At 45.9% G+C, this 27,425-nt stretch overlaps 1 protein-coding gene across 1 annotated transcript; it reads right to left on the minus strand.

Annotated features, from left to right (window-relative positions):
* On the minus strand, positions 1-27,425 carry nyap2a (neuronal tyrosine-phosphorylated phosphoinositide-3-kinase adaptor 2a; the record flags this gene model as incomplete). Its single annotated transcript, XM_079246773.1, has 6 exons — positions 1-222; positions 7,889-7,998; positions 17,375-17,497; positions 25,268-26,293; positions 26,526-26,830; positions 27,223-27,425. 6 exons carry the CDS (start codon positions 27,423-27,425, stop codon positions 1-3), a joined length of 1,989 nt encoding a protein of 662 aa, XP_079102899.1.

Raw genomic sequence — 27,425 nt, forward strand, 5'->3', positions numbered from 1 at the left:
TCAGATGGCGGTGTCCCCGAAGACAGTGGTAGTGTGTCCGGTGGTGGTGGGCGGGCCTGAATATGGTGGCGGCTGCTTCTTCTTCCAGCTGGGCAGGATGGGCATACTGTCCTGTTTACACAGATTCTTCTCAGGACGCTGACGAGCTTTTATCTCACGACACAAAACTCTCTTCTTCTCAATCATTTCCATCATGGTAGCGTCTCCACAGAGCCATGGCATCTGGAGAGGAAGAACAGCTCATCATCATCATCATCATCATCATCTTATCCTTTCGCTAAAACACTTAACTGTCTTGTCTGAACCTACAGATTGAATCGGCCACTTTTTTTTTTTTTCAAAACCAAAAGCACATTTCACCTGTTTAGAGACAACTTGCCAACACATTTTCACTGTCATGTGCCCGTGTTACATAACGGTGATTCCAGGTGACAAAAGTCAAGTACAAGTAAAGCACAGGTGTCACCAGATGAACACCATAACCCAAAATTACTGGTAATCACAATTGTTGTCATGGTTCTGATTGGTCTTCACCTTATCCATGGATGAAGGATCGCCACCTTCAGCTCCATCTGTCCAAGACAGAGCTCATTGTCTGTCCAGCCAATCCTTCCTTACCTCCGCAGATACGTGTGAAGCTCCACTCTATCACACTTGTTCCTGCTGCCTGGAATCTGGGTGTCATGGTGGATGACCAGCTGACCTTTGAGGTCCATGTTGCCTCGGTGGCCCGTACCTGCCGACATGCTCTCTACAACATCAAGAGAATCAGACGTACCTGACAGAACACACGACTCAGCTTCTGGTTCAGGTTCTGGTCATCTCACACATGGATTACTGCAGTTCCCTACTGGCAGGTCTGCCTGCATGCTGGTTAAACCTCTGCAGATGATCCAGAACCAGCAGCACGTCTGGTCTACAACCAACCCAAACTGGTTCATGTCATTCCGCTGCTAATCGCTCTTCACTGGTTTCCAGTTGCAGAGCATCACATTCAAAGCTTTGCCTCTGGTTTACAAAACAACAACTCAAACGTCTCCCGTCTACCTTCACTCCCTAATCCAGACCTACACTCCCTCTCCACAGCTACGTTCCACCAGAGAAAAACGCCTCGTGTTACCACCACAACGTGGGACTAAATCACCAGCCAGACTCTTTTCCTCTGTTGTTCCACGATGGTGGAATGATCTCCCAAACTCTGTCCGCTCTGCAGAGTCCCTGTCTACTTTTAAGACCCAGCTGAAGACTCAGCTCTTCAAGGAGAACTTCAACACTTAGTTTAGCTGTATTTGTTGGAAAGTTGGAGAACTTAGCCCAGTTCTTTGCAATAAACATGATGGTATTAACACATGTGATATTATGGGGTGGGAAGGGAGAACAACAAAAAAAAAGCTGTAGCTTCATGTAAGGACCTGCATCCAACTGGACAGTCCACCAGAACCTTCCTACCATGTCCTCTACTGTCTGATTTCCTGCTTGTGTTGTTCTCACTCAGATGTAAGTGGCTTTGGATAAAAGCGTCTAAATGACTGTAGAATAGAATAGAATAGAATAAAATAGAATAGAATATTTGGACACTTCCTGAAGACTGGTATTGATTGCCATAATTAACCTCACCTGTACTCTTCCCTTTAAGAAGAAGCGCCTGCCTCAGATCCCTGCCAGATTGTCTGCAGTCTACACTGTGAAGTGGCTTCCTGTGAGTTTCCCCCTGATCTCGGTTTCTGATCCCACCAACCCCACCCCTGGAAAACTGTAAGCTCTTCTTTCATAAATTCTGAATGTTTCTGGATTTTGGAATTAAGGAATTGGATTTTGGATGTGGACTTATTTTGTGATGCCAGACTGAAGTTGATCTAAACTAATATTGGCTGTTTTGGATTGTAAGTCCTTACTTTTAAGACATCTGTTTCCCAGCCTGCCAGTTCACCCACCACCACGGGATCCCGGCTCCTTCGTCATAACAGTGAGTGTCACTTTTATTATCTGACATTCCTGTTTTGCCAGCAAAGTCATTCACCCCCTGTCCATCTTTAGAGATCCTGGCACCTGGCTCACCGACTGCATCACCTGGTCTCCCAAAGTAATTTTCTGTTGCCATATATTAAAATGCATTCTTATCTCAAGTTACTGGCATTTGAGTCCATCACGCACTATTGTTACATTTGTGGCACAGTGATGTGCAGGAACACGTGATCAGAACAGGTAATCACCTATGTTGACAGCAATTGTTACGAGTATACTGTAAGTAATGTGTTTCAGTACATCACTTTACCAACGTAGTCCATGGAAATTTGGTCTGTTTGTAGACCTATTTAATAATTTTGAAACCACATATTCTCTTTACGTAGAATTAAGGGACTGCCACATGGGGATTGGATGACAGCTATATTCTCCCCACACCAAGAGACCCTAATTGTTAAAGTCCATGAGAACCTAATTAAACTGTGTAATATTCAGCAGTATCTCACTATAAATGTTGAGGATATTAGCAATGTCAATCTCTCCATTCCAGGAGTGCCCAAGTACGATCCTTGAGATCTACCATCCTGCTGTTTTTAGGTGCAACCCTTCTCCAACACACCTGAATGAAATAAGTGGCTCGTTCGCAGGCCTCTGCAGAGCTGGATGACATGCAGAAGAGGAATTCAGCTGTTTGACTCAGCTGTGCTGGACAGGGGTTGCATCTGAAGGTTGCAGGATGGTAGATCTCGAGAACCGGACTTGGGCACCCCTGCTCTACTGTATATTTCAAGTTCAACAGATTGCACATGAAACAGCTTTACAGTGTCCTTAGATTTAAACTCAGAATCAAAGAGGAAAGATTCCAGTATGTACAGCTTGTATCCAATTTCAATGGTGATAACTGCAAGGAGGGATTTACTGTAGCAGCATAAATCACTTCTGCATCACTTACAACTATTTCTACAGAGGTTTTCATCTAGCTGCAATGAAAAGACCCCATAAATCTACAAAGACCAAGCTGAATTTAATGTCACAAAAAGAGGAGGTTGTAGTGTGATTGGCCAACGAGCACTTATTGGTGTCCCTGGGCAAAGTGGTGGCAATGCTGCATTGTTTGATCAGTCATTGAGCAATCATAGGGTTGTCTGCCATATTACCAACTTGGGGCTCTACAACACTCACCTGCTCCTCATCCTACATGACATGCAGGATGCTCTGTTAGGGCAGCGGGATGAGCTTGAGCGGTTCCGACTAGATGTAGTTGGACTCACCTCGACGCATGGCTTGGGCTCTGGAACCAGTACCCTCGAGAGGGGCTGGACCTTCTTCCACTCTGGAGTTGCTCATGGTGAGAGGCGCCGAGCAGGTGTGGGCATTCTCATCAGCCCCCAGCTTGGTGCCTGCACGTTGGGGTTTACCCCGGTGGATGAAAGGGTAGTTTCCCTCCGCCTCCGGGTGGGGGGGACGGGTCCTGACTGTTGTCTGTGCTTATGCACCGAACAGCAGTTCAGAGTACCCACCCTTTCTGGAGTCCTTGGAGGGAGTGCTGGAGGGTGCTCCTTCTGGGGACTCCATTGTTCTGCTGGGGGACTTCAATGCTCATGTGGGCAATGACAGTGAGACCTGGAGGGGAGTGATTGGGAGGTATGGTCCCCCCCCTCTGAACCCAAATGGTGTTTTGTTATTGGACTTCTGTGCTCGTCATGGATTGTCTATAACGAACACCATGTTCCAGCATAAGAGTGTCCATATGTACACCTGGCATCAGGATTCCCTGGGCCGCAGTTCAATGATCGACTTTGTAGTCGTATCGTCGGACCTGCGGCCACATGCCTTGGACACTCAGGTGAAGAGGGGGGCGGAGCTTCAACTGATCACCACCTGGTGGTGAGTTGGCTCAGATGGTGGGGGAGGAAGCCGGTCAGATCTGGCAGGCCCAAACGTGTTGTGAGGGTCTGCTGGGAGCGTCTGGCTGAGTCCCCCGTCAGAGCGAGCTTCAACTCACACCTTCAGCAGAGCTTCAACCATGTCCCGGGTGAGGCGGGGGACATTGAGTCTGAATGGGCTGTGTTCCGTGCCTCTATTGCTGAGGCGGCCGGCCGGAGCTGTGGCTGTAAGGTCGTTGGTGCCTGTCGTGGCGGTAATCCCAGGACTCGTTGGTGGACACCAACGGTGAGGGATGCCGTCAAGCTGAAGGAGTCCTATCGGGCCTTCTTGGCCTGTGGGACTCTGGAGGCAGCTGATGGGTACCGGCGGGCTAAGCGGCATGCGGCTTCAGCTGTCGCCGAGGCAAAAACTCGGGCATGGGAGGAGTTCGGCGAGGTCATGGAGAAAGACTTCCGGATGGCTTCGAGGAGATTCTGGTCCACCATCCGGCGGCTCAGGAGGGGGAAGCAGTGCTCCATCAACACTGTGTACAGTGGAGGTGGGGAGCTGCTGACCTCAACTCGGGACGTTGTGGGTCGGTGGAGGGAATACTTCGAAGACCTCCTCAATCCTACCAACACGTCTTCCGGTATGGGGAGAGGTAAGTCTGGGCTCCCCTGCTTAGGCTGCTGCCCCCACGACCCGACCCTGATAAGTGGCTGAATATGATGATGGAACATTTAGTTCGTACTTTTTTGCATGTGCAATTAGCACATATTTTTGTAAATGTAACTATCGTTGAGCTGGCTCAATTACACTAGTGGATCTTTACGTGACTGTATCAACATGTATATATGATGTTATGTCTTAACCAAAAAAGATGTCATTTTTTTATCTTGCCACTTTCTCAGCAGCCAGTTGACTGGAACTTCAGAGATTTTTTTTGTTTTATTGGACATATGAGACAGACAGACGGACATATGAGACAGACAGACGGACATATGAGACAGACGGACGGACATATGAGACAGACGGACGGACATATGAGACAGACGGACGGACATATGAGACAGACGGACGGACATATGAGACAGACGGACGGACATATGAGACAGACGGACGGACATATGAGACAGACGGACGGACGCAGAGACAGACGGACGGACGCAGAGACAGACGGACGCACGCACGCACGCACGCACGCACGGACGGACGGACGCACGCACGCACGCACAGACACAGACGGGGGGGACGCAGAGACACAGACGGGGGGGACGCAGAGACACAGACGGGGGGGACGCAGAGACACAGACGGGGGGGACGCAGAGACACAGACGGGGGGGACGCAGAGACAGACAGACGGGGGGGACGCAGAGACAGACAGACGGGGGGGACGCAGAGACAGACGGGGGGGACGCAGAGACAGACGGGGGGGACGCAGAGACAGACGGGGGGGACGCAGAGACAGACAGACGGGGGGGACGCAGAGACAGACGGGGGGGACGCAGAGACAGACAGACGGGGGGGACGCAGAGACAGATTAACAGTCATATTGACAGATGGACTGATGGACAGACAGACACACAGGTGGTTGAGGGAAAGAAGAGTTTATTTTGCTGTTTTGCAGGATGTCATTTGTCAGAAACTCAACATTCAACCTTCCACAAGTTTTATGAACCACATTTCCACAATACTTGGAGCCGTTTCTTCTTTTTTACATGTATGATTAATTAACTGATGAATTATTTCACAAGTATGACAACCAAAAGGCAGAATTTGATGCAGAAACTCTCCTGATGTGCTTCCAGAAGGCTCTTTATGGCTTACTGCCCTTTCAGCTCCCTGGCTTTCCCATTCTTTTCCCAGTATTCTGCAGTAAAGATGGTGAAAGACCAAACTCTGTTCCAATCTGACTGAGAAATCCTGAGGAAAGCAGGAAATTAGAAGAAAATAAAATTTGTTGAACTTCCAAAGGATTATCTGATGGAGTTTGGGCACGACACGTCCTTGATAGAAAACCTAAAACTTTGCTAGATGCTGCTTTTATACCCAACCTTGACACCCTCACCTGTCAGTCTTCTGGTTGGAAAATTTTCAAGAAACTTCCTGTTTGTTGCTGAAACAACTTTAAGATTCTGCAGCCGATTCTTTGTTGGTCAGAAAGGTTTGTAGTTTGTCTCACATTTCAGGCCAGTTCATTAAACACGAAACGATTTCATTTCAGTAGACATCAACCAAAGCTTCAATCAGGAGGTGATGAATCAGATCCAAATTTTCTCAACAATTTCACAAATTTCTTTTCCAACCTCTGAGTTTGTTTAATTTAAACGACTCAAACTTTTTACAAACATTTTCTGATTAATAGTAAGAAATATAAATGAAAGAAGTTTGTGTTTGCCTAAAGTGTCTCTATTATGCACATTTCAGCCTAATTCCGGGACATCACTAAAATGTCGAAGTAGAAAAATCTCTAAAACCAATAGCTTCTGTTGCCATGGAAACCGATTGTAGCGAGTCCTGGAAAACTCAAACATGCATTTAGGAGATAAATGGTGCCGTTCACATGTCGGATGAGTCTTCATCACTATAACACCGTAGAAAGCTGAGAAAACTAGAAATGGCATCATAGAGACACTTTCAGGGTGAATGGATGGTTCATGGGGGCGGGGTTAAAGCTGAGGCCCCCCCCAGCACACCGAGCTGGGAACACTAACTTTTCCATCACAATCGTCTCGGCTCGGTTTTCAGGGTTTTCCACGCGGCTTTTGGACCCGTTTACCGGTTTCTGGAACTCCTCAGCCCAGGTTCTCAGCGAGCCGAGTCGGGCTGTGTGGGACGTCGCCAGACTGCATGCTGCTATTGGTCAGGAGCGCGGCCAATCAGATGTCAGGGAGCGACATCACTGGAAGAGCGACTCCATGTTGTTTACATTACAACAAGCAACGGCGCAACAGAAGTCTGTCCCGTGGTCCAGAACCCAGGTGGAGACATGTCTCTGGTTGCTGAGGGAACCAGATGGAGCCACACCAGATGAAAACATCAAGAGCTTTCCGACTCGACGTCTACGGCAAGCAACGAGTTTCCAGCGGCGTCAAGAGAAGCTGGAAAAGATCCAAAGTGACCATCGGCAGGTGGAGGACCACGATGAGCGGATCAGACAGACTGGAAGTGGTTCCGACAGACGGAGACGATTTCCAGTCAGCGGCCGGCGAGCCACAGACGAGTAGCAGGGCGCCTCTAGGTCCGGTGTTGTTACAGAGCTCGTCGTGCACAACACTGACGTCACGGCGATTTCACACAAGCCCCGCCCCTTTTAGACCTGCTACTAAACTGATGGAAAAGAAACGGGACGGAGCTGAGGCGAGTTGGGACGAGCGGATACTGACGGAAAAGAGGCATAGTACTGATAAAAGGATTATTTAGTTTTACTGCCAGTTTTTATTAAAGTGATGATAATAATCAATAGAGAGGGAAAGATCACCAGTTTGATCACCAGACAAATCGTTATTTCAGTGGATGAACATCCGATATCAGGTTCTGCCACATTATGATCTGGATTAGATTCAGTATCGACAGATCAATATTCTGTGTCAATAATCAGAATTCCAGCTCACAGCTCTGGATATCCATTACATTCCCACATGAGGAAATGGAAAAGTTCCACGTCAAGCGAAGTCTGGCAGCCGATCAGTGGATCGGATTGATCCAGGGTTCCAGTGATTGGATGGGATGGATGGGAAATACACGACGAAGATGAAACTCAACTGTTTTTGATCTGATCAGCGATTCATCAATACTTCGAACAGTTAGTGAGGGTTAGTAAACAGGTGAGGAACAGGTGTTGCACATTAAACACGCGACAGAGATAAAACCCTAAAGATCAAGTTGATGTGTATAAAGTGAGGACATCTTGGGGTAAAGACACGTCTGAAGTTCATCAGGAGATCTGGAGCTTCATTAACATGTTTTATGTCTCTTCACTCCTGTGAGAACATTCAGACAAATGTCAAACATGAAACATTCAGACAGGTAAGCAGCTTCTTGGCAGGCGTGTTACCTGGCTGAGGGCAGGATGATGCGACTCATGCAGGTAACGCGGCGCCGCACCTGGAGAAGGAACTCCTGACGTAGACGCTGATCGGCCAAGTTCACACGAAGCTTTCGGTTCTGCAAATGAAAATATTTTAACAATGGTCTACTGAAAAACTTCCTCACATGTTCCTCACATGTTCCTCTCATGTTCCTCACATGTTCCTCTCATGTTCCTCACATGTTCCTCACATGTTCCTCACATGTTCCTCTCATGTTCCTCTCATGTTCCTCACATGTTCCTCTCATGTTCCTCACATGTTCCTCACATGTTCCTCTCATGTTCCTCTCATGTTCCTCACATGTTCCTCTCATGTTCCTCACATGTTCCTCACATGTTCCTCTCATGTTCCTCTCATGTTCCTCACATGTTCCTCACATGTTCCTCTCAGGTTCCTCTCAGGTTCCTCTCATGTTCCTCACATGTTCCTCACATGTTCCTCTCATGTTCCTCTCATGTTCCTCACATGTTCCTCACATGTTCCTCACATGTTCCTCACATGTTCCTCTCATGTTCCTCTCATGTTCCTCACATGTTCCTCACATGTTCCTCTCATGTTCCTCTCATGTTCCTCACATGTTCCTCTCATGTTCCTCACATGTTCCTCTCAGGTTCCTCTCATGTTCCTCACATGTTCCTCACATGTTCCTCACATGTTCCTCTCATGTTCCTCTCATGTTCCTCACATGTTCCTCTCATGTTCCTCACATGTTCCTCTCAGGTTCCTCTCAGGTTCCTCTCAGGTTCCTCTCATGTTCCTCACATGTTCCTCTCATGTTCCTCTCATGTTCCTCACATGTTCCTCTCAGGTTCCTCTCATGTTCCTCACATGTTCCTCTCATGTTCCTCACATGTTCCTCACATGTTCCTCTCAGGTTCCTCTCATGTTCCTCTCATGTTCCTCTCATGTTCCTCACATGTTCCTCTCATGTTCCTCTCATGTTCCTCACATGTTCCTCACATGTTCCTCTCAGGTTCCTCTCATGTTCCTCACATGTTCCTCACATGTTCCTCACATGTTCCTCTCATGTTCCTCTCATGTTCCTCTCATGTTCCTCTCAGGTTCCTCTCAGGTTCCTCTCAGGTTCCTCACATGTTCCTCTCATGTTCCTCACATGTTCCTCTCAGGTTCCTCTCAGGTTCCTCTCATGTTCCTCACATGTTCCTCACATGTTCCTCTCATGTTCCTCTCATGTTCCTCTCATGTTCCTCACAGGTTCCTCTCAGGTTCCTCTCATGTTCCTCTCATGTTCCTCACATGTTCCTCTCATGTTCCTCTCATGTTCCTCACATGTTCCTCACATGTTCCTCTCAGGTTCCTCTCAGGTTCCTCACATGTTCCTCTCAGGTTCCTCACATGTTCCTCACATGTTCCTCTCAGGTTCCTCTCAGGTTCCTCTCAGGTTCCTCACATGTTCCTCTCATGTTCCTCACATGTTCCTCTCAGGTTCCTCTCATGTTCCTCTCATGTTCCTCTCAGGTTCCTCTCATGTTCCTCTCATGTTCCTCTCATGTTCCTCACAGGTTCCTCTCAGGTTCCTCTCATGTTCCTCACATGTTCCTCACATGTTCCTCACATGTTCCTCTCATGTTCCTCTCATGTTCCTCACATGTTCCTCTCAGGTTCCTCTCAGGTTCCTCTCATGTTCCTCTCATGTTCCTCACATGTTCCTCTCATGTTCCTCTCATGTTCCTCACATGTTCCTCTCATGTTCCTCTCATGTTCCTCACATGTTCCTCTCATGTTCCTCACATGTTCCTCTCATGTTCCTCACATGTTCCTCACATGTTCCTCTCATGTTCCTCTCATGTTCCTCACATGTTCCTCTCAGGTTCCTCTCAGGTTCCTCTCATGTTCCTCTCAGGTTCCTCACATGTTCCTCTCATGTTCCTCTCATGTTCCTCTCATGTTCCTCACATGTTCCTCTCAGGTTCCTCTCAGGTTCCTCACATGTTCCTCACATGTTCCTCTCAGGTTCCTCTCAGGTTCCTCACATGTTCCTCACATGTTCCTCACATGTTCCTCTCAGGTTCCTCACATGTTCCTCACATGTTCCTCTCATGTTCCTCTCATGTTCCTCACATGTTCCTCTCAGGTTCCTCTCATGTTCCTCACATGTTCCTCACATGTTCCTCTCAGGTTCCTCACATGTTCCTCTCATGTTCCTCACATGTTCCTCACAGGTTCCTCACATGTTCCTCACATGTTCCTCTCATGTTCCTCTCATGTTCCTCGCATGTTCCTCTCATGTTCCTCGCATGTTCCTCTCAGGTTCCTCTCATGTTCCTCTCATGTTCCTCTCATGTTCCTCTCATGTTCCTCACATGTTCCTCTCCTGTTCCTCTCATGTTCCTCACATGTTCCTCTCATGTTCCTCACATGTTCCTCTCATGTTCCTCACATGTTCCTCTCAGGTTCCTCTCAGGTTCCTCTCATGTTCCTCACATGTTCCTCTCAGGTTCCTCACATGTTCCTCACATGTTCCTCTCATGTTCCTCTCATGTTCCTCACATGTTCCTCTCATGTTCCTCTCATGTTCCTCTCAGGTTCCTCTCAGGTTCCTCTCATGTTCCTCTCATGTTCCTCACATGTTCCTCTCAGGTTCCTCTCAGGTTCCTCTCATGTTCCTCACATGTTCCTCTCAGGTTCCTCTCATGTTCCTCACATGTTCCTCACATGTTCCTCTCATGTTCCTCTCATGTTCCTCACATGTTCCTCACATGTTCCTCTCAGGTTCCTCTCAGGTTCCTCTCATGTTCCTCTCATGTTCCTCTCAGGTTCCTCTCAGGTTCCTCTCATGTTCCTCACATGTTCCTCTCATGTTCCTCTCAGGTTCCTCTCATGTTCCTCTCATGTTCCTCTCAGGTTCCTCTCATGTTCCTCTCATGTTCCTCACAGGTTCCTCACATGTTCCTCACATGTTCCTCTCAGGTTCCTCTCATGTTCCTCTCAGGTTCCTCTCAGGTTCCTCACATGTTCCTCACATGTTCCTCTCAGGTTCCTCTCAGGTTCCTCACATGTTCCTCACATGTTCCTCTCAGGTTCCTCTCATGTTCCTCACATGTTCCTCTCAGGTTCCTCTCATGTTCCTCTCATGTTCCTCACATGTTCCTCTCAGGTTCCTCTCATGTTCCTCTCATGTTCCTCTCAGGTTCCTCTCAGGTTCCTCTCATGTTCCTCTCATGTTCCTCTCAGGTTCCTCACATGTTCCTCACATGTTCCTCTCAGGTTCCTCTCATGTTCCTCTCATGTTCCTCTCAGGTTCCTCTCATGTTCCTCTCATGTTCCTCTCAGGTTCCTCACATGTTCCTCTCAGGTTCCTCTCAGGTTCCTCTCATGTTCCTCTCAGGTTCCTCACAGGTTCCTCACATGTTCCTCTCAGGTTCCTCTCAGGTTCCTCTCATGTTCCTCTCATGTTCCTCTCAGGTTCCTCTCAGGTTCCTCACATGTTCCTCACATGTTCCTCTCATGTTCCTCACAGGTTCCTCACAGGTTCCTCACAGGTTCCTCTCATGTTCCTCTCATGTTCCTCATGTTCCTCATGTTCCTCATGTTCCTCATGTTCCTCTCAGGTTCCTCTCAGGTTCCTCTCATGTTCCTCTCATGTTCCTCTCATGTTCCTCACATGTTCCTCTCATGTTCCTCTCAGGTTCCTCTCAGGTTCCTCTCAGGTTCCTCTCAGGTTCCTCTCATGTTCCTCACATGTTCCTCTCATGTTCCTCACATGTTCCTCTCATGTTCCTCATGTTCCTCTCATGTTCCTCACATGTTCCTCTCATGTTCCTCATGTTCCTCTCATGTTCCTCACATGTTCCTCTCAGGTTCCTCTCAGGTTCCTCACATGTTCCTCACATGTTCCTCTCAGGTTCCTCTCAGGTTCCTCTCATGTTCCTCACATGTTCCTCTCATGTTCCTCACATGTTCCTCTCAGGTTCCTCTCATGTTCCTCTCATGTTCCTCACATGTTCCTCTCAGGTTCCTCTCATGTTCCTCTCATGTTCCTCACATGTTCCTCTCAGGTTCCTCTCATGTTCCTCTCATGTTCCTCTCAGGTTCCTCACATGTTCCTCACATGTTCCTCTCAGGTTCCTCTCATGTTCCTCTCATGTTCCTCTCAGGTTCCTCTCAGGTTCCTCTCATGTTCCTCTCAGGTTCCTCACATGTTCCTCACATGTTCCTCTCAGGTTCCTCTCATGTTCCTCTCAGGTTCCTCACAGGTTCCTCACATGTTCCTCTCAGGTTCCTCTCAGGTTCCTCTCATGTTCCTCTCATGTTCCTCACATGTTCCTCTCAGGTTCCTCACAGGTTCCTCACAGGTTCCTCTCAGGTTCCTCTCATGTTCCTCTCATGTTCCTCTCATGTTCCTCACATGTTCCTCTCATGTTCCTCTCAGGTTCCTCACATGTTCCTCACAGGTTCCTCACAGGTTCCTCTCAGGTTCCTCTCAGGTTCCTCACATGTTCCTCACATGTTCCTCTCAGGTTCCTCTCATGTTCCTCACAGGTTCCTCTCATGTTCCTCACATGTTCCTCTCATGTTCCTCTCATGTTCCTCACAGGTTCCTCACATGTTCCTCACATGTTCCTCTCAGGTTCCTCTCAGGTTCCTCTCAGGTTCCTCACATGTTCCTCTCAGGTTCCTCACATGTTCCTCTCATGTTCCTCTCATGTTCCTCTCAGGTTCCTCTCAGGTTCCTCTCATGTTCCTCTCATGTTCCTCAGGTTCCTCACATGTTCCTCACATGTTCCTCTCAGGTTCCTCTCAGGTTCCTCACATGTTCCTCACATGTTCCTCTCAGGTTCCTCTCAGGTTCCTCTCATGTTCCTCTCATGTTCCTCACATGTTCCTCTCAGGTTCCTCTCAGGTTCCTCACATGTTCCTCTCAGGTTCCTCTCAGGTTCCTCTCATGTTCCTCTCATGTTCCTCACATGTTCCTCTCATGTTCCTCTCAGGTTCCTCTCAGGTTCCTCTCATGTTCCTCTCAGGTTCCTCTCAGGTTCCTCTCAGGTTCCTCACATGTTCCTCACATGTTCCTCTCATGTTCCTCACAGGTTCCTCTCAGGTTCCTCTCAGGTTCCTCTCATGTTCCTCTCAGGTTCCTCACATGTTCCTCACATGTTCCTCTCAGGTTCCTCTCATGTTCCTCTCAGGTTCCTCACATGTTCCTCACATGTTCCTCTCAGGTTCCTCTCAGGTTCCTCTCAGGTTCCTCACAGGTTCCTCACATGTTCCTCTCAGGTTCCTCTCAGGTTCCTCACATGTTCCTCACATGTTCCTCTCAGGTTCCTCTCAGGTTCCTCACAGGTTCCTCACATGTTCCTCTCAGGTTCCTCTCAGGTTCCTCACATGTTCCTCTCAGGTTCCTCTCAGGTTCCTCTCAGGTTCCTCACATGTTCCTCACATGTTCCTCACATGTTCCTCTCATGTTCCTCTCATGTTCCTCACAGGTTCCTCTCATGTTCCTCATGTTCCTCATGTTCCTCATGTTCCTCTCAGGTTCCTCTCAGGTTCCTCTCATGTTCCTCTCATGTTCCTCACAGGTTCCTCACAGGTTCCTCTCATGTTCCTCTCATGTTCCTCATGTTCCTCAGGTTCCTCTCAGGTTCCTCTCATGTTCCTCTCATGTTCCTCTCATGTTCCTCACAGGTTCCTCTCATGTTCCTCTCATGTTCCTCACATGTTCCTCACATGTTCCTCTCATGTTCCTCTCATGTTCCTCTCAGGTTCCTCTCAGGTTCCTCTCAGGTTCCTCACAGGTTCCTCACAGGTTCCTCTCAGGTTCCTCTCATGTTCCTCATGTTCCTCACATGTTCCTCACATGTTCCTCTCATGTTCCTCACATGTTCCTCTCAGGTTCCTCTCAGGTTCCTCTCATGTTCCTCACATGTTCCTCACATGTTCCTCTCATGTTCCTCTCATGTTCCTCACATGTTCTTCTCATGTTCCTCACATGTTCCTCTCATGTTCCTCTCATGTTCCTCACATGTTCCTCTCAGGTTCCTCTCATGTTCCTCACATGTTCCTCACATGTTCCTCTCATGTTCCTCTCAGTTTCCTCACATGTTCCTCACATGTTCCTCTCATGTTCCTCTCATGTTCCTCACAGGTTCCTCACAGGTTCCTCACAGGTTCCTCTCATGTTCCTCTCATGTTCCTCATGTTCCTCATGTTCCTCTCATGTTCCTCTCAGGTTCCTCTCAGGTTCCTCTCAGGTTCCTCACAGGTTCCTCACAGGTTCCTCACAGGTTCCTCACAGGTTCCTCTCATGTTCCTCATGTTCCTCATGTTCCTCATGTTCCTCTCATGTTCCTCTCAGGTTCCTCTCAGTTTCCTCTCAGGTTCCTCTCAGGTTCCTCTCATGTTCCTCTCATGTTCCTCTCAGGTTCCTCTCATGTTCCTCTCAGGTTCCTCTCAGGTTCCTCTCATGTTCCTTTCAGGTTCCTCTCATGTTCCTCTCATGTTCCTCACATGTTCCTCTCATGTTCCTCACATGTTCCTCTCATGTTCCTCACATGTTCCTCTCATGTTCCTTTCAGGTTCCTCTCAGGTTCCTCACATGTTCCTCTCATGTTCCTCACATGTTCCTCTCAGGTTCCTCTCAGGTTCCTCTCAGGTTCCTCACATGTTCCTCTCAGGTTCCTCTCAGGTTCCTCTCAGGTTCCTCTCAGGTTCCTTTCAGGTTCCTTTCAGGTTCCTCTCATGTTCCTCACATGTTCCTCTCATGTTCCTCTCATGTTCCTCACATGTTCCTCTCATGTTCCTCACATGTTCCTCTCAGGTTCCTCTCAGGTTCCTCACATGTTCCTCACATGTTCCTCTCAGGTTCCTCTCATGTTCCTCACATGTTCCTCACATGTTCCTCTCATGTTCCTCACATGTTCCTCACATGTTCCTCTCATGTTCCTCTCATGTTCCTCTCATGTTCCTCACATGTTCCTCTCAGGTTCCTCTCATGTTCCTCACATGTTCCTCACATGTTCCTCTCATGTTCCTCTCATGTTCCTCACATGTTCCTCTCATGTTCCTCTCATGTTCCTCTCAGGTTCCTCTCAGGTTCCTCTCAGGTTCCTCACATGTTCCTCACATGTTCCTCTCAGGTTCCTCTCATGTTCCTCACATGTTCCTCTCAGGTTCCTCTCAGGTTCCTCACATGTTCCTCTCAGGTTCCTCTCAGGTTCCTCACATGTTCCTCACATGTTCCTCTCATGTTCCTCACATGTTCCTCACATGTTCCTCACATGTTCCTCACAGGTTCCTCTCATGTTCCTCTCAGGTTCCTTTCAGGTTCCTCTCATGTTCCTCTCATGTTCCTCACATGTTCCTCTCATGTTCCTCACATGTTCCTCTCATGTTCCTCTCATGTTCCTCACATGTTCCTCTCATGTTCCTCACATGTTCCTCTCATGTTCCTCACAGGTTCCTCACAGGTTCCTCTCAGGTTCCTCTCAGGTTCCTCTCAGGTTCCTCACAGGTTCCTCACATGTTCCTCACAGGTTCCTCACATGTTCCTCTCAGGTTCTTCTCATGTTCCTCTCAGGTTCCTCACAGGTTCCTCTCAGGTTCCTCACAGGTTCCTCACAGGTTCCTCTCAGGTTCCTCTCATGTTCCTCACATGTTCCTCACATGTTCCTCTCATGTTCCTCACAGGTTCCTCTCATGTTCCTCACAGGTTCCTCACAGGTTCCTCTCAGGTTCCTCTCATGTTCCTCACAGGTTCCTCACAGGTTCCTCTCAGGTTCCTCACATGTTCCTCACAGGTTCTTCTCATGTTCCTCACAGGTTCCTCACAGGTTCTTCTCATGTTCCTCACAGGTTCCTCACAGGTTCCTCTCATGTTCCTCTCATGTTCCTCTCATGTTCCTCACATGTTCCTCACAGGTTCTTCTCATGTTCCTCACAGGTTCCTCACAGGTTCCTCTCAGGTTCCTCTCATGTTCCTCTCATGTTCCTCACAGGTTCTTCTCATGTTCCTCACAGGTTCCTCACAGGTTCCTCTCAGGTTCCTCTCATGTTCCTCTCATGTTCCTCACAGGTTCTTCTCATGTTCCTCACAGGTTCCTCTCAGGTTCCTCTCATGTTCCTCTCAGGTTCCTCTCATGTTCCTCACAGGTTCCTCACATGTTCCTCTCATGTTCCTCACATGTTCCTCTCATGTTCCTCTCATGTTCCTCTCAGGTTCCTCTCAGGTTCCTCTCATGTTCCTCTCAGGTTCCTCACATGTTCCTCACATGTTCCTCACAGGTTCCTCACAGGTTCCTCACAGGTTCCTCTCAGGTTCCTCTCAGGTTCCTCTCATGTTCCTCTCAGGTTCCTCACAGGTTCCTCTCATGTTCCTCTCATGTTCCTCTCAGGTTCCTCTCAGGTTCCTCTCATGTTCCTCTCAGGTTCCTCACATGTTCCTCACATGTTCCTCACAGGTTCCTCACAGGTTCCTCACAGGTTCCTCTCAGGTTCCTCTCAGGTTCCTCTCATGTTCCTCTCAGGTTCCTCACAGGTTCCTCACAGGTTCCTCACAGGTTCCTCTCATGTTCCTCTCAGGTTCCTCTCAGGTTCCTCACAGGTTCCTCACAGGTTCCTCTCAGGTTCCTCTCATGTTCCTCACAGGTTCCTCTCAGGTTCCTCTCATGTTCCTCACAGGTTCCTCACAGGTTCCTCACAGGTTCCTCACATGTTCCTCTCAGGTTCCTCTCAGGTTCCTCACATGTTCCTCACATGTTCCTCACATGTTCCTCACATGTTCCTCTCAGGTTCCTCACGTTCTTCACATGTTCCTCTCAGGTTCCTCACGTTCTTCACCTGTTCCTCTCATGTTCCTCTCATGTTCCTAACATGGTATTCACCTGTCCGTCACATGTTCCTCACGTTCATAACACGTTCTTCACCTGCTCATAACATGTTCTTCAACTCTTCCTCACCTCCTCATCCCCCTTTTCCTCCCATTTTCCTCATTGCTCTGTTTAGGTTCATCACCTGTTCCTCCCGTTCCTCCCTTTTTCCTTACATGTTCTTCCTGTGATCTTCACATGTTCCCCCTCGTTTTCTCACCTGCTCCTCACCTGTTTCTCACATGTTCCTTCACTGTTCCCCACATGTTTTTCAAATGTTCTCATGTTCCTCCCTTTCCACCGCTTTTCCTTACATGTTCTTCCCGTGATCTTCACGTTGCTCACATTTCCCTTAACTGCACCTAACCCAGTGGAAAATACTTTATAAAAAAGGAGATCAAATAATAAAAGAGAAAAGAATTTATAGATTTTATAAGTGTTCTCCTGGTCACACCTTAGCTTTGGGTGAATTTTTTTTGGAAATCTAGAACTTTTTAGTTCAACTTTGCATGCTGCAGACTGAAGACATTAACTGGGTGTGATACAGAAATTTGTTGGTCAATATACCAGTATCCTTCCTGTCTTATCTGACATAAACATTTATTTTCCTACTTCAACCTTACTCACCTCCTCCCCCTCCCGCCAGCATCATGGTGGGGCTGACAGATGACCTCCCCATCCTGCTGGAAACTGGACTAGATGGTCCATCTTTGCCTTTACTGTCATGTCTGGGGATAGACCTGCAGTCTCCTGGGGAGACACAAAACAAGATCCAGAAGGACAAAAATACATTAAATGTTTTTATTTCTTTAAAAAAAAAAGACAAATAAATTAAATTGGTAACATGAAAAATCCTGAATTTTTTTGTCAAATGGTCTTAATGATGAACTCTTCATTTATCATCTACTAAGACCTAAATTAAACTTAAAAAACTTTGGACACTAAAAATGTGTCAAATAATGTGTCGATGTAAAAAAGAATGTATATATCCATGCAATCTAGACAACAGAGACAACTGGAAATCAACTGGTTGCAGGCCCATAAAGGATGACACTGTGCTAACCAAGTCTGGATCTCATGTCCAGAGAGCTAATTGAATTCTGAGACTGGAGAACATGGAAAAAAGGATCTTGGAGACTGCAACTCAAACACTAAGCAGCGAAGGGGATGCTCACACTAATGGATGCTGACAGATGTGAAAGGATGGTTCATAAAAAGAAATATCAAAACACAAGGTGCCAAATACTAGTCAGAAGACAATTCTCTGGTTCCATGGAACATAGGTTGCAGCATCAAGTGGAGTTAAGTACGACGTTAAAATGAAAACAAGACAGAAAGTAACATTAAATAAAAACTATTAAAATCATGATTCATTCTAACTTGAAGAAACATGTAGATTTGGACTTAAAATAAAAACTGGTGAAGTTCAGCTAAGAACAGGAGGGTTTTTAACTGGAAGTTCCAGCTGATCTGAGACTTTATGGGATTTTCTTCCAGACATGTGGAGCACAGAAGATGAATGCAGTTCACCAGGTCTCCTGCTGCAGGTGTCTGATTTTTTTTGTCTTGTTCAGCATTTAAACAGGCAACATGGATGGTTTTCTGGATGCTGTATTCTGCTCGACAAATTTACTTTGCCAAGGGCAGCATCATAGATATAATGTTCCCCTTGATATTCTGGATTTTTATTTTATTTTTATTTTGCATAATTGTTTGTATTACAAAGTTTGTAGTGCTGGACCGGACCGGAGAGGACAGAAGAGGGACAGAAAGAGAATCGAAAAGAAGAGAAAACAGAAAACAACTTGTAGAGAGAAAAAGAGAGAGAGAAAGAAAATAAAAGATTGAAAAAGAGAACAGCCTATATTTGCATGTATATAAGCACACATACACACCCACTTATACAAAAAAAGAAGGGGACCACTTTATGTCAAATTATACCAAAGAATGATTTATGACCCCTGTCATCCAATGAGAAGCTGCCACGTCACACGTGGGCGTGGCTTAATGAACCGGACATGTCTTCTGGACGTACGTCATGTCAGCATGTTAGGGGCGTGTCCGAACGAGTCTACAGGTATAAAGAGGGGTCGGGGGGGGAAAAGAAAATTAAAATTAAACGTCTAAGAGAAAGAGTAATAAAATAAGGTAAAGAAACTTTTGGAAAAAGAAGGCATTACCTTCTCCATATGTGTGTCACTCTGATGCAGTCAGTATATCTTCAGCGATGAGACGTGGTGTTTTTGCCTTTGAGTCTTTTGGGTCTACTGGAAAAGAGCAAACTTATCATGGGAAATGCAGAAAGTAGGATAAACAGAGTTTACTGGGTGGGAAGAGAGAAAAAAGTTTCTGCTGGCTGCAAAAATCCTCTCTGAGTCTGTTTGTATTTCCACCCCCTCCCTCTGTTGTAGTGACAAGCACCCCCCTTGTCTGCAGCAGGCTTTTTACCACCCTCTGTTCAGGTGTTTTCTGTGACTTTTGCATTGATAAACTATTGGAAAAAGAAGAAGAATTAAACTATTATGATAAATGCAAAAAGAGTGGTAAGAAATAGAAGTGTTAGCAAAAAAACGTACTAATAAACGGGTGGGAAAAGAAAAGAAGTTTTTTTGCTCCTGCAGTCTGCAAAATCCTTTTTCCCCTCGGTGGTGGGACATGTGTTCTGTTGTTGGACTGAAAGAAGAGCAAAAAAGCCAACTTATTATATTTGTAGAGTTTTAACTGATAAAAGTTAACGGAGTACCTTTTTTCTCCACGTCTATCTGCTGCTCATGCGTTTTGAGTCTGTTTTTACTGAAGGAAGAGAAAAAAGTTCCTTTGACTGTCTCTGTTTAAATCCTGTAACCCCGGTATTTGCTGGGATAACTTACAGAGAAGTGTCAGCATGCTGTTAGCTGAGATAATACAAACAGAACCACATATTCTCGGTCAAAGTGAGCTTTTTTAATTGCTTACTCACCCCTCTAGCCGGGGGAAAAAAAGTTTTAAAACCAGACACCTGGTCCATGTTTAAGAGAAAAAGTTTCTTTAACCTATGGATGCTCATATATTTAACAGAAATGTCTGGTAAACATACGATAACTTACAGAGAAGTGTCAGCAAGCTGTTAGCTGAGATAATACAAACAGAACATTCTCTCTCTCTCTCAAAGTGAGCTTTTATTGCTTAATGACCCTCTAACGGTCAAGAAAAGCTGCCAACAACGGTTGCTTCTTGTCTGAAAGTTAAGTTAACGTACTTAACACGTACTTTGGTTCAGTTGACAATGTTGGGTCAGTTTTGTCCTGCAGGTTTTGCTCTGGCCTTATTCTCAAGTACTTTGAGCCTTTGTCCGAAAGCCAACTTCACTACATCAACTTTCCCGCCGATCTGAACGAGCTGAAAATAGTTTGCATTCCTCTAGTTGGGACAGGTGTCATCGCAGGTACTTCTCACATGGTTTCATAAAGTTATCAATGTTATACAAACTTTGTGAGGTGTTTAGTTTACCTGATTCCACATTTTCTACTTGCAAGTCTTCGCAGCACAATGTGTGGACCTTTTAAATGTAACCTGTGGTCCTGTTCACCGAATAATGCTGACGGCCGACACGCTGCATAACAGTAGCATAGAATGACCTTGTTAGCAGACTGATGTCGTAACATTTTAACAGAGAAGTTTTTATATTAGCTAATATTAGTCACTATGAGGCGCTTCATTCTGTTCACACAGAATTAAAAAAAGAACTGTTTATGTTGTTCCAGAGAATTTGCTTCGTCAGTCGGACTTTTCCCTCCAATTAGCGTCTTTATCAGGCTGGGGAAGAGTCTTTCTTCTATTTTAGAAACAGATAAGAAGAAAATTAAAGAAGTTTCTCAATTCTCTACTTAGACCGTCTCCATTTGTGATTGTTGCTGTTGGAACAAGCAGATCTTTCTGTCTCACACTGACTGAACAGCTATCAGTGATGAAACTATTAGCCTTTGGTTTGCAGGTTGTAACACCTGGGTTGTGGTTTGATTTCATCAGGTGTGAAGTGTGGAGCCCTCCAGGAACGCTGCAATACAAACACTTTTGTACGTAATGGTATCCGCTCTCCTGTCCCTGGCTGTTGGTAAGACTCGCTTTTATCACAAAACCTGTAAATAGACACGTTATTAAGGCAGCTATCAATCATATTTAGTTTGCTTCATGTTGTAGGACTAGTTTAGTGGCCGGCTTGTAGGTAACTATGATCAAATCAAAGATACTTTAATTAAAACCGTGTCAGTCTTATGATCCGTTCTTCTGCTGAAACATTTTAAACCTGGAATCTTTGCAGACTACTTCAGGTGAGAGGAGTTTTCCATGCTTTAGTAAAACAGCTTTGCTATATATGATAGTTGGATAGAAAGTAACCTGCAGGCTTTTCTTTGTGTCGAGGATGAAAAGTACCCAAGCGGTGGTGGTGCAACTTGTTTGGCTTCAAAATATTAGATAATATTTAGGTACATGCTAAAGACTGTGGTCTCATTGTTACCCCCCATTAATTATTACTATTACTGAATATGAATGAAGCGCCTCATAGTGACTAATATTAGCTAATATAAAAACTTCTCTGTTAAAATGTTACGACATCAGTCTGCTAACAAGGTCATTCTATGCTACTGTTATGCAGCGTGTCGGCCGTCAGCATTATTCGGTGAACAGGACCACAGGTTACATTTAAAAGGTCCACACATTGTGCTGAGAAGACTTGCAAGTAGAAAATGTGGAATCAGGTAAACTAAACACCTCACAAAGTTTGTATAACATTGATAACTTTATGAAACCATGTGAGAAGTACCTGCGATGACACCTGTCCCAACTAGAGGAATGCAAACTATTTTCAGCTCGTTCAGATCGGCGGGAAAGTTGATGTAGTGAAGTTGGCTTTCGGACAAAGGCTCAAAGTACTTGAGAATAAGGCCAGAGCAAAACCTGCAGGACAAAACTGACCCAACATTGTCAACTGAACCAAAGTACGTGTTAAGTACGTTAACTTAACTTTCAGACAAGAAGCAACCGTTGTTGGCAGCTTTTCTTGACCGTTAGAGGGTCATTAAGCAATAAAAGCTCACTTTGAGAGAGAGAGAGAATGTTCTGTTTGTATTATCTCAGCTAACAGCTTGCTGACACTTCTCTGTAAGTTATCGTATGTTTACCAGACATTTCTGTTAAATATATGAGCATCCATAGGTTAAAGAAACTTTTTCTCTTAAACATGGACCAGGTGTCTGGTTTTAAAACTTTTTTTCCCCCGGCTAGAGGGGTGAGTAAGCAATTAAAAAAGCTCACTTTGACCGAGAATATGTGGTTCTGTTTGTATTATCTCAGCTAACAGCATGCTGACACTTCTCTGTAAGTTATCCCAGCAAATACCGGGGTTACAGGATTTAAACAGAGACAGTCAAAGGAACTTTTTTCTCTTCCTTCAGTAAAAACAGACTCAAAACGCATGAGCAGCAGATAGACGTGGAGAAAAAAGGTACTCCGTTAACTTTTATCAGTTAAAACTCTACAAATATAATAAGTTGGCTTTTTTGCTCTTCTTTCAGTCCAACAACAGAACACATGTCCCACCACCGAGGGGAAAAAGGATTTTGCAGACTGCAGGAGCAAAAAAACTTCTTTTCTTTTCCCACCCGTTTATTAGTACGTTTTTTTGCTAACACTTCTATTTCTTACCACTCTTTTTGCATTTATCATAATAGTTTAATTCTTCTTCTTTTTCCAATAGTTTATCAATGCAAAAGTCACAGAAAACACCTGAACAGAGGGTGGTAAAAAGCCTGCTGCAGACAAGGGGGGTGCTTGTCACTACAACAGAGGGAGGGGGTGGAAATACAAACAGACTCAGAGAGGATTTTTGCAGCCAGCAGAAACTTTTTTCTCTCTTCCCACCCAGTAAACTCTGTTTATCCTACTTTCTGCATTTCCCATGATAAGTTTGCTCTTTTCCAGTAGACCCAAAAGACTCAAAGGCAAAAACACCACATGTCTCATCGCTGAAGATATACTGACTGCATCAGAGTGACACACATATGGAGAAGGTAATGCCTTCTTTTTCCAAAAGTTTCTTTACCTTATTTTATTACTCTTTCTCTTAGACGTTTAATTTTAATTTTCTTTCCCCCCCCCGACCCCTCTTTATACCTGTAGACTCGTTCGGACATGCCCCTAACATGCTGACATGACGTACGTCCAGAAGACATGTCCGGACATGTCCGGTTCATTAAGCCACGCCCACGTGTGACGTGGCAGCTTCTCATTGGATGACAGGGGTCATAAATCATTCTTTGGTATAATTTGACATAAAGTGGTCCCCTTCTTTTTTTTGTATACACACATCCATACACCTATACACACTGGAGTTATGTTCCCCCTGCGGGAGGACGAAGCCATCAACTATCAGGAAAACCCAGAGCTCACAAGTTAGATCAGACATACAGGAAGAAAACCAGCCGATGTTAGTAAATGAACCTGCAGGCGACTCAGTGACTGTGTCACATGCAGAACATACAGAGTGGAACGTGTTCAGAGAAGAGTGAGCATGCCAATGTGGCCCCGCCCACACAATGTGGCCCCGCCCACACACAGGCAAGAGGAAGGCCCGGAGAACCCCGAGGCTGGAGCAGCTGGTGGCCGTCCCTAAGCACAGATCCCACCCCCCCACCCCCCCCCCGTTCCCCTTTTACACTGTCCCCCTATACATGCCCACACTCCGACCCCATCCCTCCACCTCGCTCCACCTCTATACACCCACACACACCCCATCACATACTCTACACACATACACACCCCCTAACGCCCCTTCCATCCGGCCTCATATTCCTTATACACACTACATCATGCACGCATCCATCTCATTGTGTCCCCCCTAACACGCCTCTTCCCATACCCCAGCCATCCTCGTCCCATTGCCCACCCACTTACCTGAATTCCCCCCCCCCACACACACACACACACCCAAACATCCACATACACACATGCATGCTGAGACCACCCACTCCTTTGGTCCCAGGGCCACAACCAAGCACAAGGGCATGGACAACCCCCCCCCCCACCACCACCACCACAACAGCAGCAAGCCCAGCCCTCCTGGTGCAGGCCGACCCTCCCCCCACCCCGCAGCGACACGGCAACCTGCCACGGAGCCCAGGCCCGCCATTCCCGCCTCTGCCAGCAGCCTCGCCCCGCCCCCGTGAGGCAACTCCAACCGCTGACCCACCCAAGCCCCCCCAGGACAGGAGACACAGCCACCCCAGCAGCAAGGCAGCCAAGATCCCCACCCAGGAGGCTACCACAGACCCACAGACATCTGTGCACTGTGAACACAGGTTAGATGATGCAAGACCCATCTGGAACATTCTCTTTCCTCTGTAATGTGTTCTGTGCAGAATTGTATAAGTTATAAGTTTGGGTGTTTAATCATTGTAAAGGTGTTTAAACATACTTGTGACCAGAAGGTCTGACTAAGGTTAATGGATAAATCAGATTCCCATTTTAAGGGAGAGAGCGTGTCTGATTTTTATTTAGGAAATCAGTTAGCCTGGACTAGTTTTTCCAGGTCCTGCTGTGACATCAGATTTTTCCTCCTATATACACACTATTAAGTTGATGATATGCTGACCTATTTTTAATTTCCAAATTGTGTTTAGGTCCAAGTCCCTCGCTACACCCAGATTTCTGGCCGGGTTAGTGGTTTTTGGGTGTAAAGAATGAATCTCTGTAGTGACCTTGAATTGTTTCTATTTGGCTCCAAAGCTGATCACTTAGGTATTGTTTATGTTTAACTGAAGAAAGTTTAGTCACATCCAGCCATTAATCTCCTTTATGCATTTACCAAGGTCCTGTACAGGTCATACGGTCTCCTGCTGACATTGTAATATAAATCTGTAAGTCGTTTGCATAGCTGTGGTAACTGATGTTCTGTATGACTTTTGCCAGTTGATGTAGATGTTAAAACAGAAGAGGCCCCAGGATGGAACTTTGTGGAACTCCACATGTAATTCTTGTTTGATGAGATGTAAAGTTACATAATGACACAAAGTACTTCCTGTTCTCCAAGTACTTATTGAACCAATTTCGTGCAGTAAACATGAAACCAAATACTAAATTTAAATAAGCCAAACACTCAACTAGACCAAAATAACAATTAAACATTCAAATGAACTAAATCAAACTAAACACTAAATAAAAACAAAACAAGAAACTTAAACTGAATTAAACACAAATCTGAACTAAGCTAAACACTAAACTAAACCAAAGATCAAAATAAATAATAAAAAAAATTAAAATTAACCAAACTGAACTGTAAAGTAAATGAGTAAATTCATTTACTAAATAAAATGATAAAATCATGGAAGAAAAATGTTAGAGAGAAAAAATTACTTGGATAAGTTAAAAAAAAAAAAAAAAAAAAAAAAAGAACAGGGCAGAAACATAGTTTTGGTTCAGGTGGAACTCTGTATCTGGACTGACTCATCTCAGGTGTGTTTAGGTACTCAGTGGTTTCCTTACCTTCACCTTCCTTGTTCTTCTTTCCTGCTGACCCCTTCTTCATCACCTGTCTGCCTGATGTAAACAGGTTGTTTAACTCATCCAATGGGCTTGTTGGAGTCTGAGACCTCAACGACACATTGTGCATGGAACCATGTGTGCAGGAGGAGTTACTGAGTTTAGACTCTCCCTCACCTGCCCTATGAGAGTATGATGATGATGATGAGGAGCGAGGCATGCTTCCCCCTGCCATCAGAGTGTCATATGGTGGTGGTCTCTTCAGGCTCAGTGGAGTCAGAGAGCGACCCTTGCTGACCGGAGAGGGGCATGCTGATTGGCTGCGGGGGTAACCATGACCACTGTGGGTAGAGCCAGATGACTTGTAGAAGTTTGACGGAAGAGGTGGAGCTGATGAGCGACCGGAGGATGTGATAGTATGAGTGGAGGGCAGATCCCGGTCCCGGTCTTTCCGGTGGTGAGTGGAGCTGTGTGGGTGATTGACACCACCTGACTTACTGTAGGTGGCATTTTCAAACATGGGTAGACGGGTGACATCCAGAGGGGTGAGGGGGGACTCATCGGAGTTGGGGGAGCACTGGGCTGGGGCAGGAGGGAAGATTAGCAATGGTGGGCGGTGAGTCAGCAGGTTGGGGAAGGGAGGAGGGATGCCACAGAGGAATCCCCTAGATGACCAAAGTTCTGGATCAATGATGGCAGACTGGGAGTCTTGCAGGAAGTCCTCCAGCATGGGGTACTTCATCTCCTCATACACTGACTCGCTCTGCTCATCCTCCACTGCTTCCTGACTTTTCAGCTCCCGCAAGATGTTTCCAACCATCTCAATATAAACCGGCTCTTCATCATCTGTGTCTCTAGATGCTGGACTCTGACTAGATGAAGATTTGTCCCCTTGCAAGGAAGATTTCTTGTGACCGTGGTTATGAATGCAAGATTCATCAAAGGAAGTACTGAGCTGCGTGCTTGGGTTCCTCTTGGGTTTTGGTGGAGGCATCTTTTTGGACTCTTCAGAGGGGAGATGGTTTCCAGCTGCAGATAGACAATGAAGTTAAAACATGAGGGACAAGAAATGCTTTACAACTACATGAAGTTCTCATAAATGGATCAAATTATTTACACTTCAGGTTCTGTGATGGCAATGACAGCGATGATAACAAGCTTCACATTTTCCATTCTTCGAGTCTCTTCCAACTGGTTCTCTCAGAGTTCACCTACCAGGATTCCTGCTCATCATTAACGTGGAAACTAGACTTGGACTAACCTTCCATATGTTCCAGCACATCTCTGGTTTCTTGGTACTCTCTATTGATAAATCCATCCACTGCCTCAGAGCTGCTGCTCAGTTTGGTGTTGGGGTCTCTCTTGGGTTTGGGTGGTGGTTGCTTCCGGCTGTGGTTGCATTCATCATCCCCTCCCCCCACTGAGTGGAGAGACTGGGATCGTACTGTAAAGCCTTGCCTAGGTGGGGGCAGTCGGTCCTGTGGTGCTGGCATTGTCATGAAACCCATCCTGAAGTGTTTCCCAGAGTATGCCCCATCTGTTGCCTGAGCAACATCTTCCCCAATCCTGGACAGACCATTAGAAGGTTAGTTGACCTTCAGCATTTTGTTTCAGTCACTAGAGAAAAAGTACCCATTAAAACTAAAAGCTGATTCTGAAGGAGGCTGTTTGTTTCCACTATTCAGCAATTATGACATGTTTAAAGACCAGGGAGAGAAGCCTATGTTGTGTCATATTTGCCTAAATGCCTCAAAATAGCCATGCATCATTTAAATGTGTTGAGAAATTTTTTATTTCAAAGATAAGATGATTGTTTGAAAGTTGTCTATAATTAATTTTATCAAATCATCTGCTGCACATACATATAAGGTCTTACACCCAACCTGATCCGTCGTCGGACCTTTAACATAAACTTGTTTAATTTAATCTTTGACTTTTGAAGGTTTAATGATTTTTACCTCTTGATGGCCTCTTCCTGTCGTCTCTTCTTCAAGTGCTTTTCTTGCAGGTAGGTCCAGTTGGTTTGGTTCCGTATGCGATCACTTTCTCTGGCAATGTCAGAAGCATTTTGGATCACTAAACTATCATATGTTCGAAGTCCACTGTCCTCCACATATTGAAAAAACCTCCTTAAAGAAGAGACTTTATCCTGTGATGTCAT

Source organism: Telmatherina bonti, assembly GCF_933228915.1.
Source record: "Telmatherina bonti genome assembly, chromosome: 9".
Lineage (NCBI taxonomy): Eukaryota > Metazoa > Chordata > Actinopteri > Atheriniformes > Telmatherinidae > Telmatherina > Telmatherina bonti.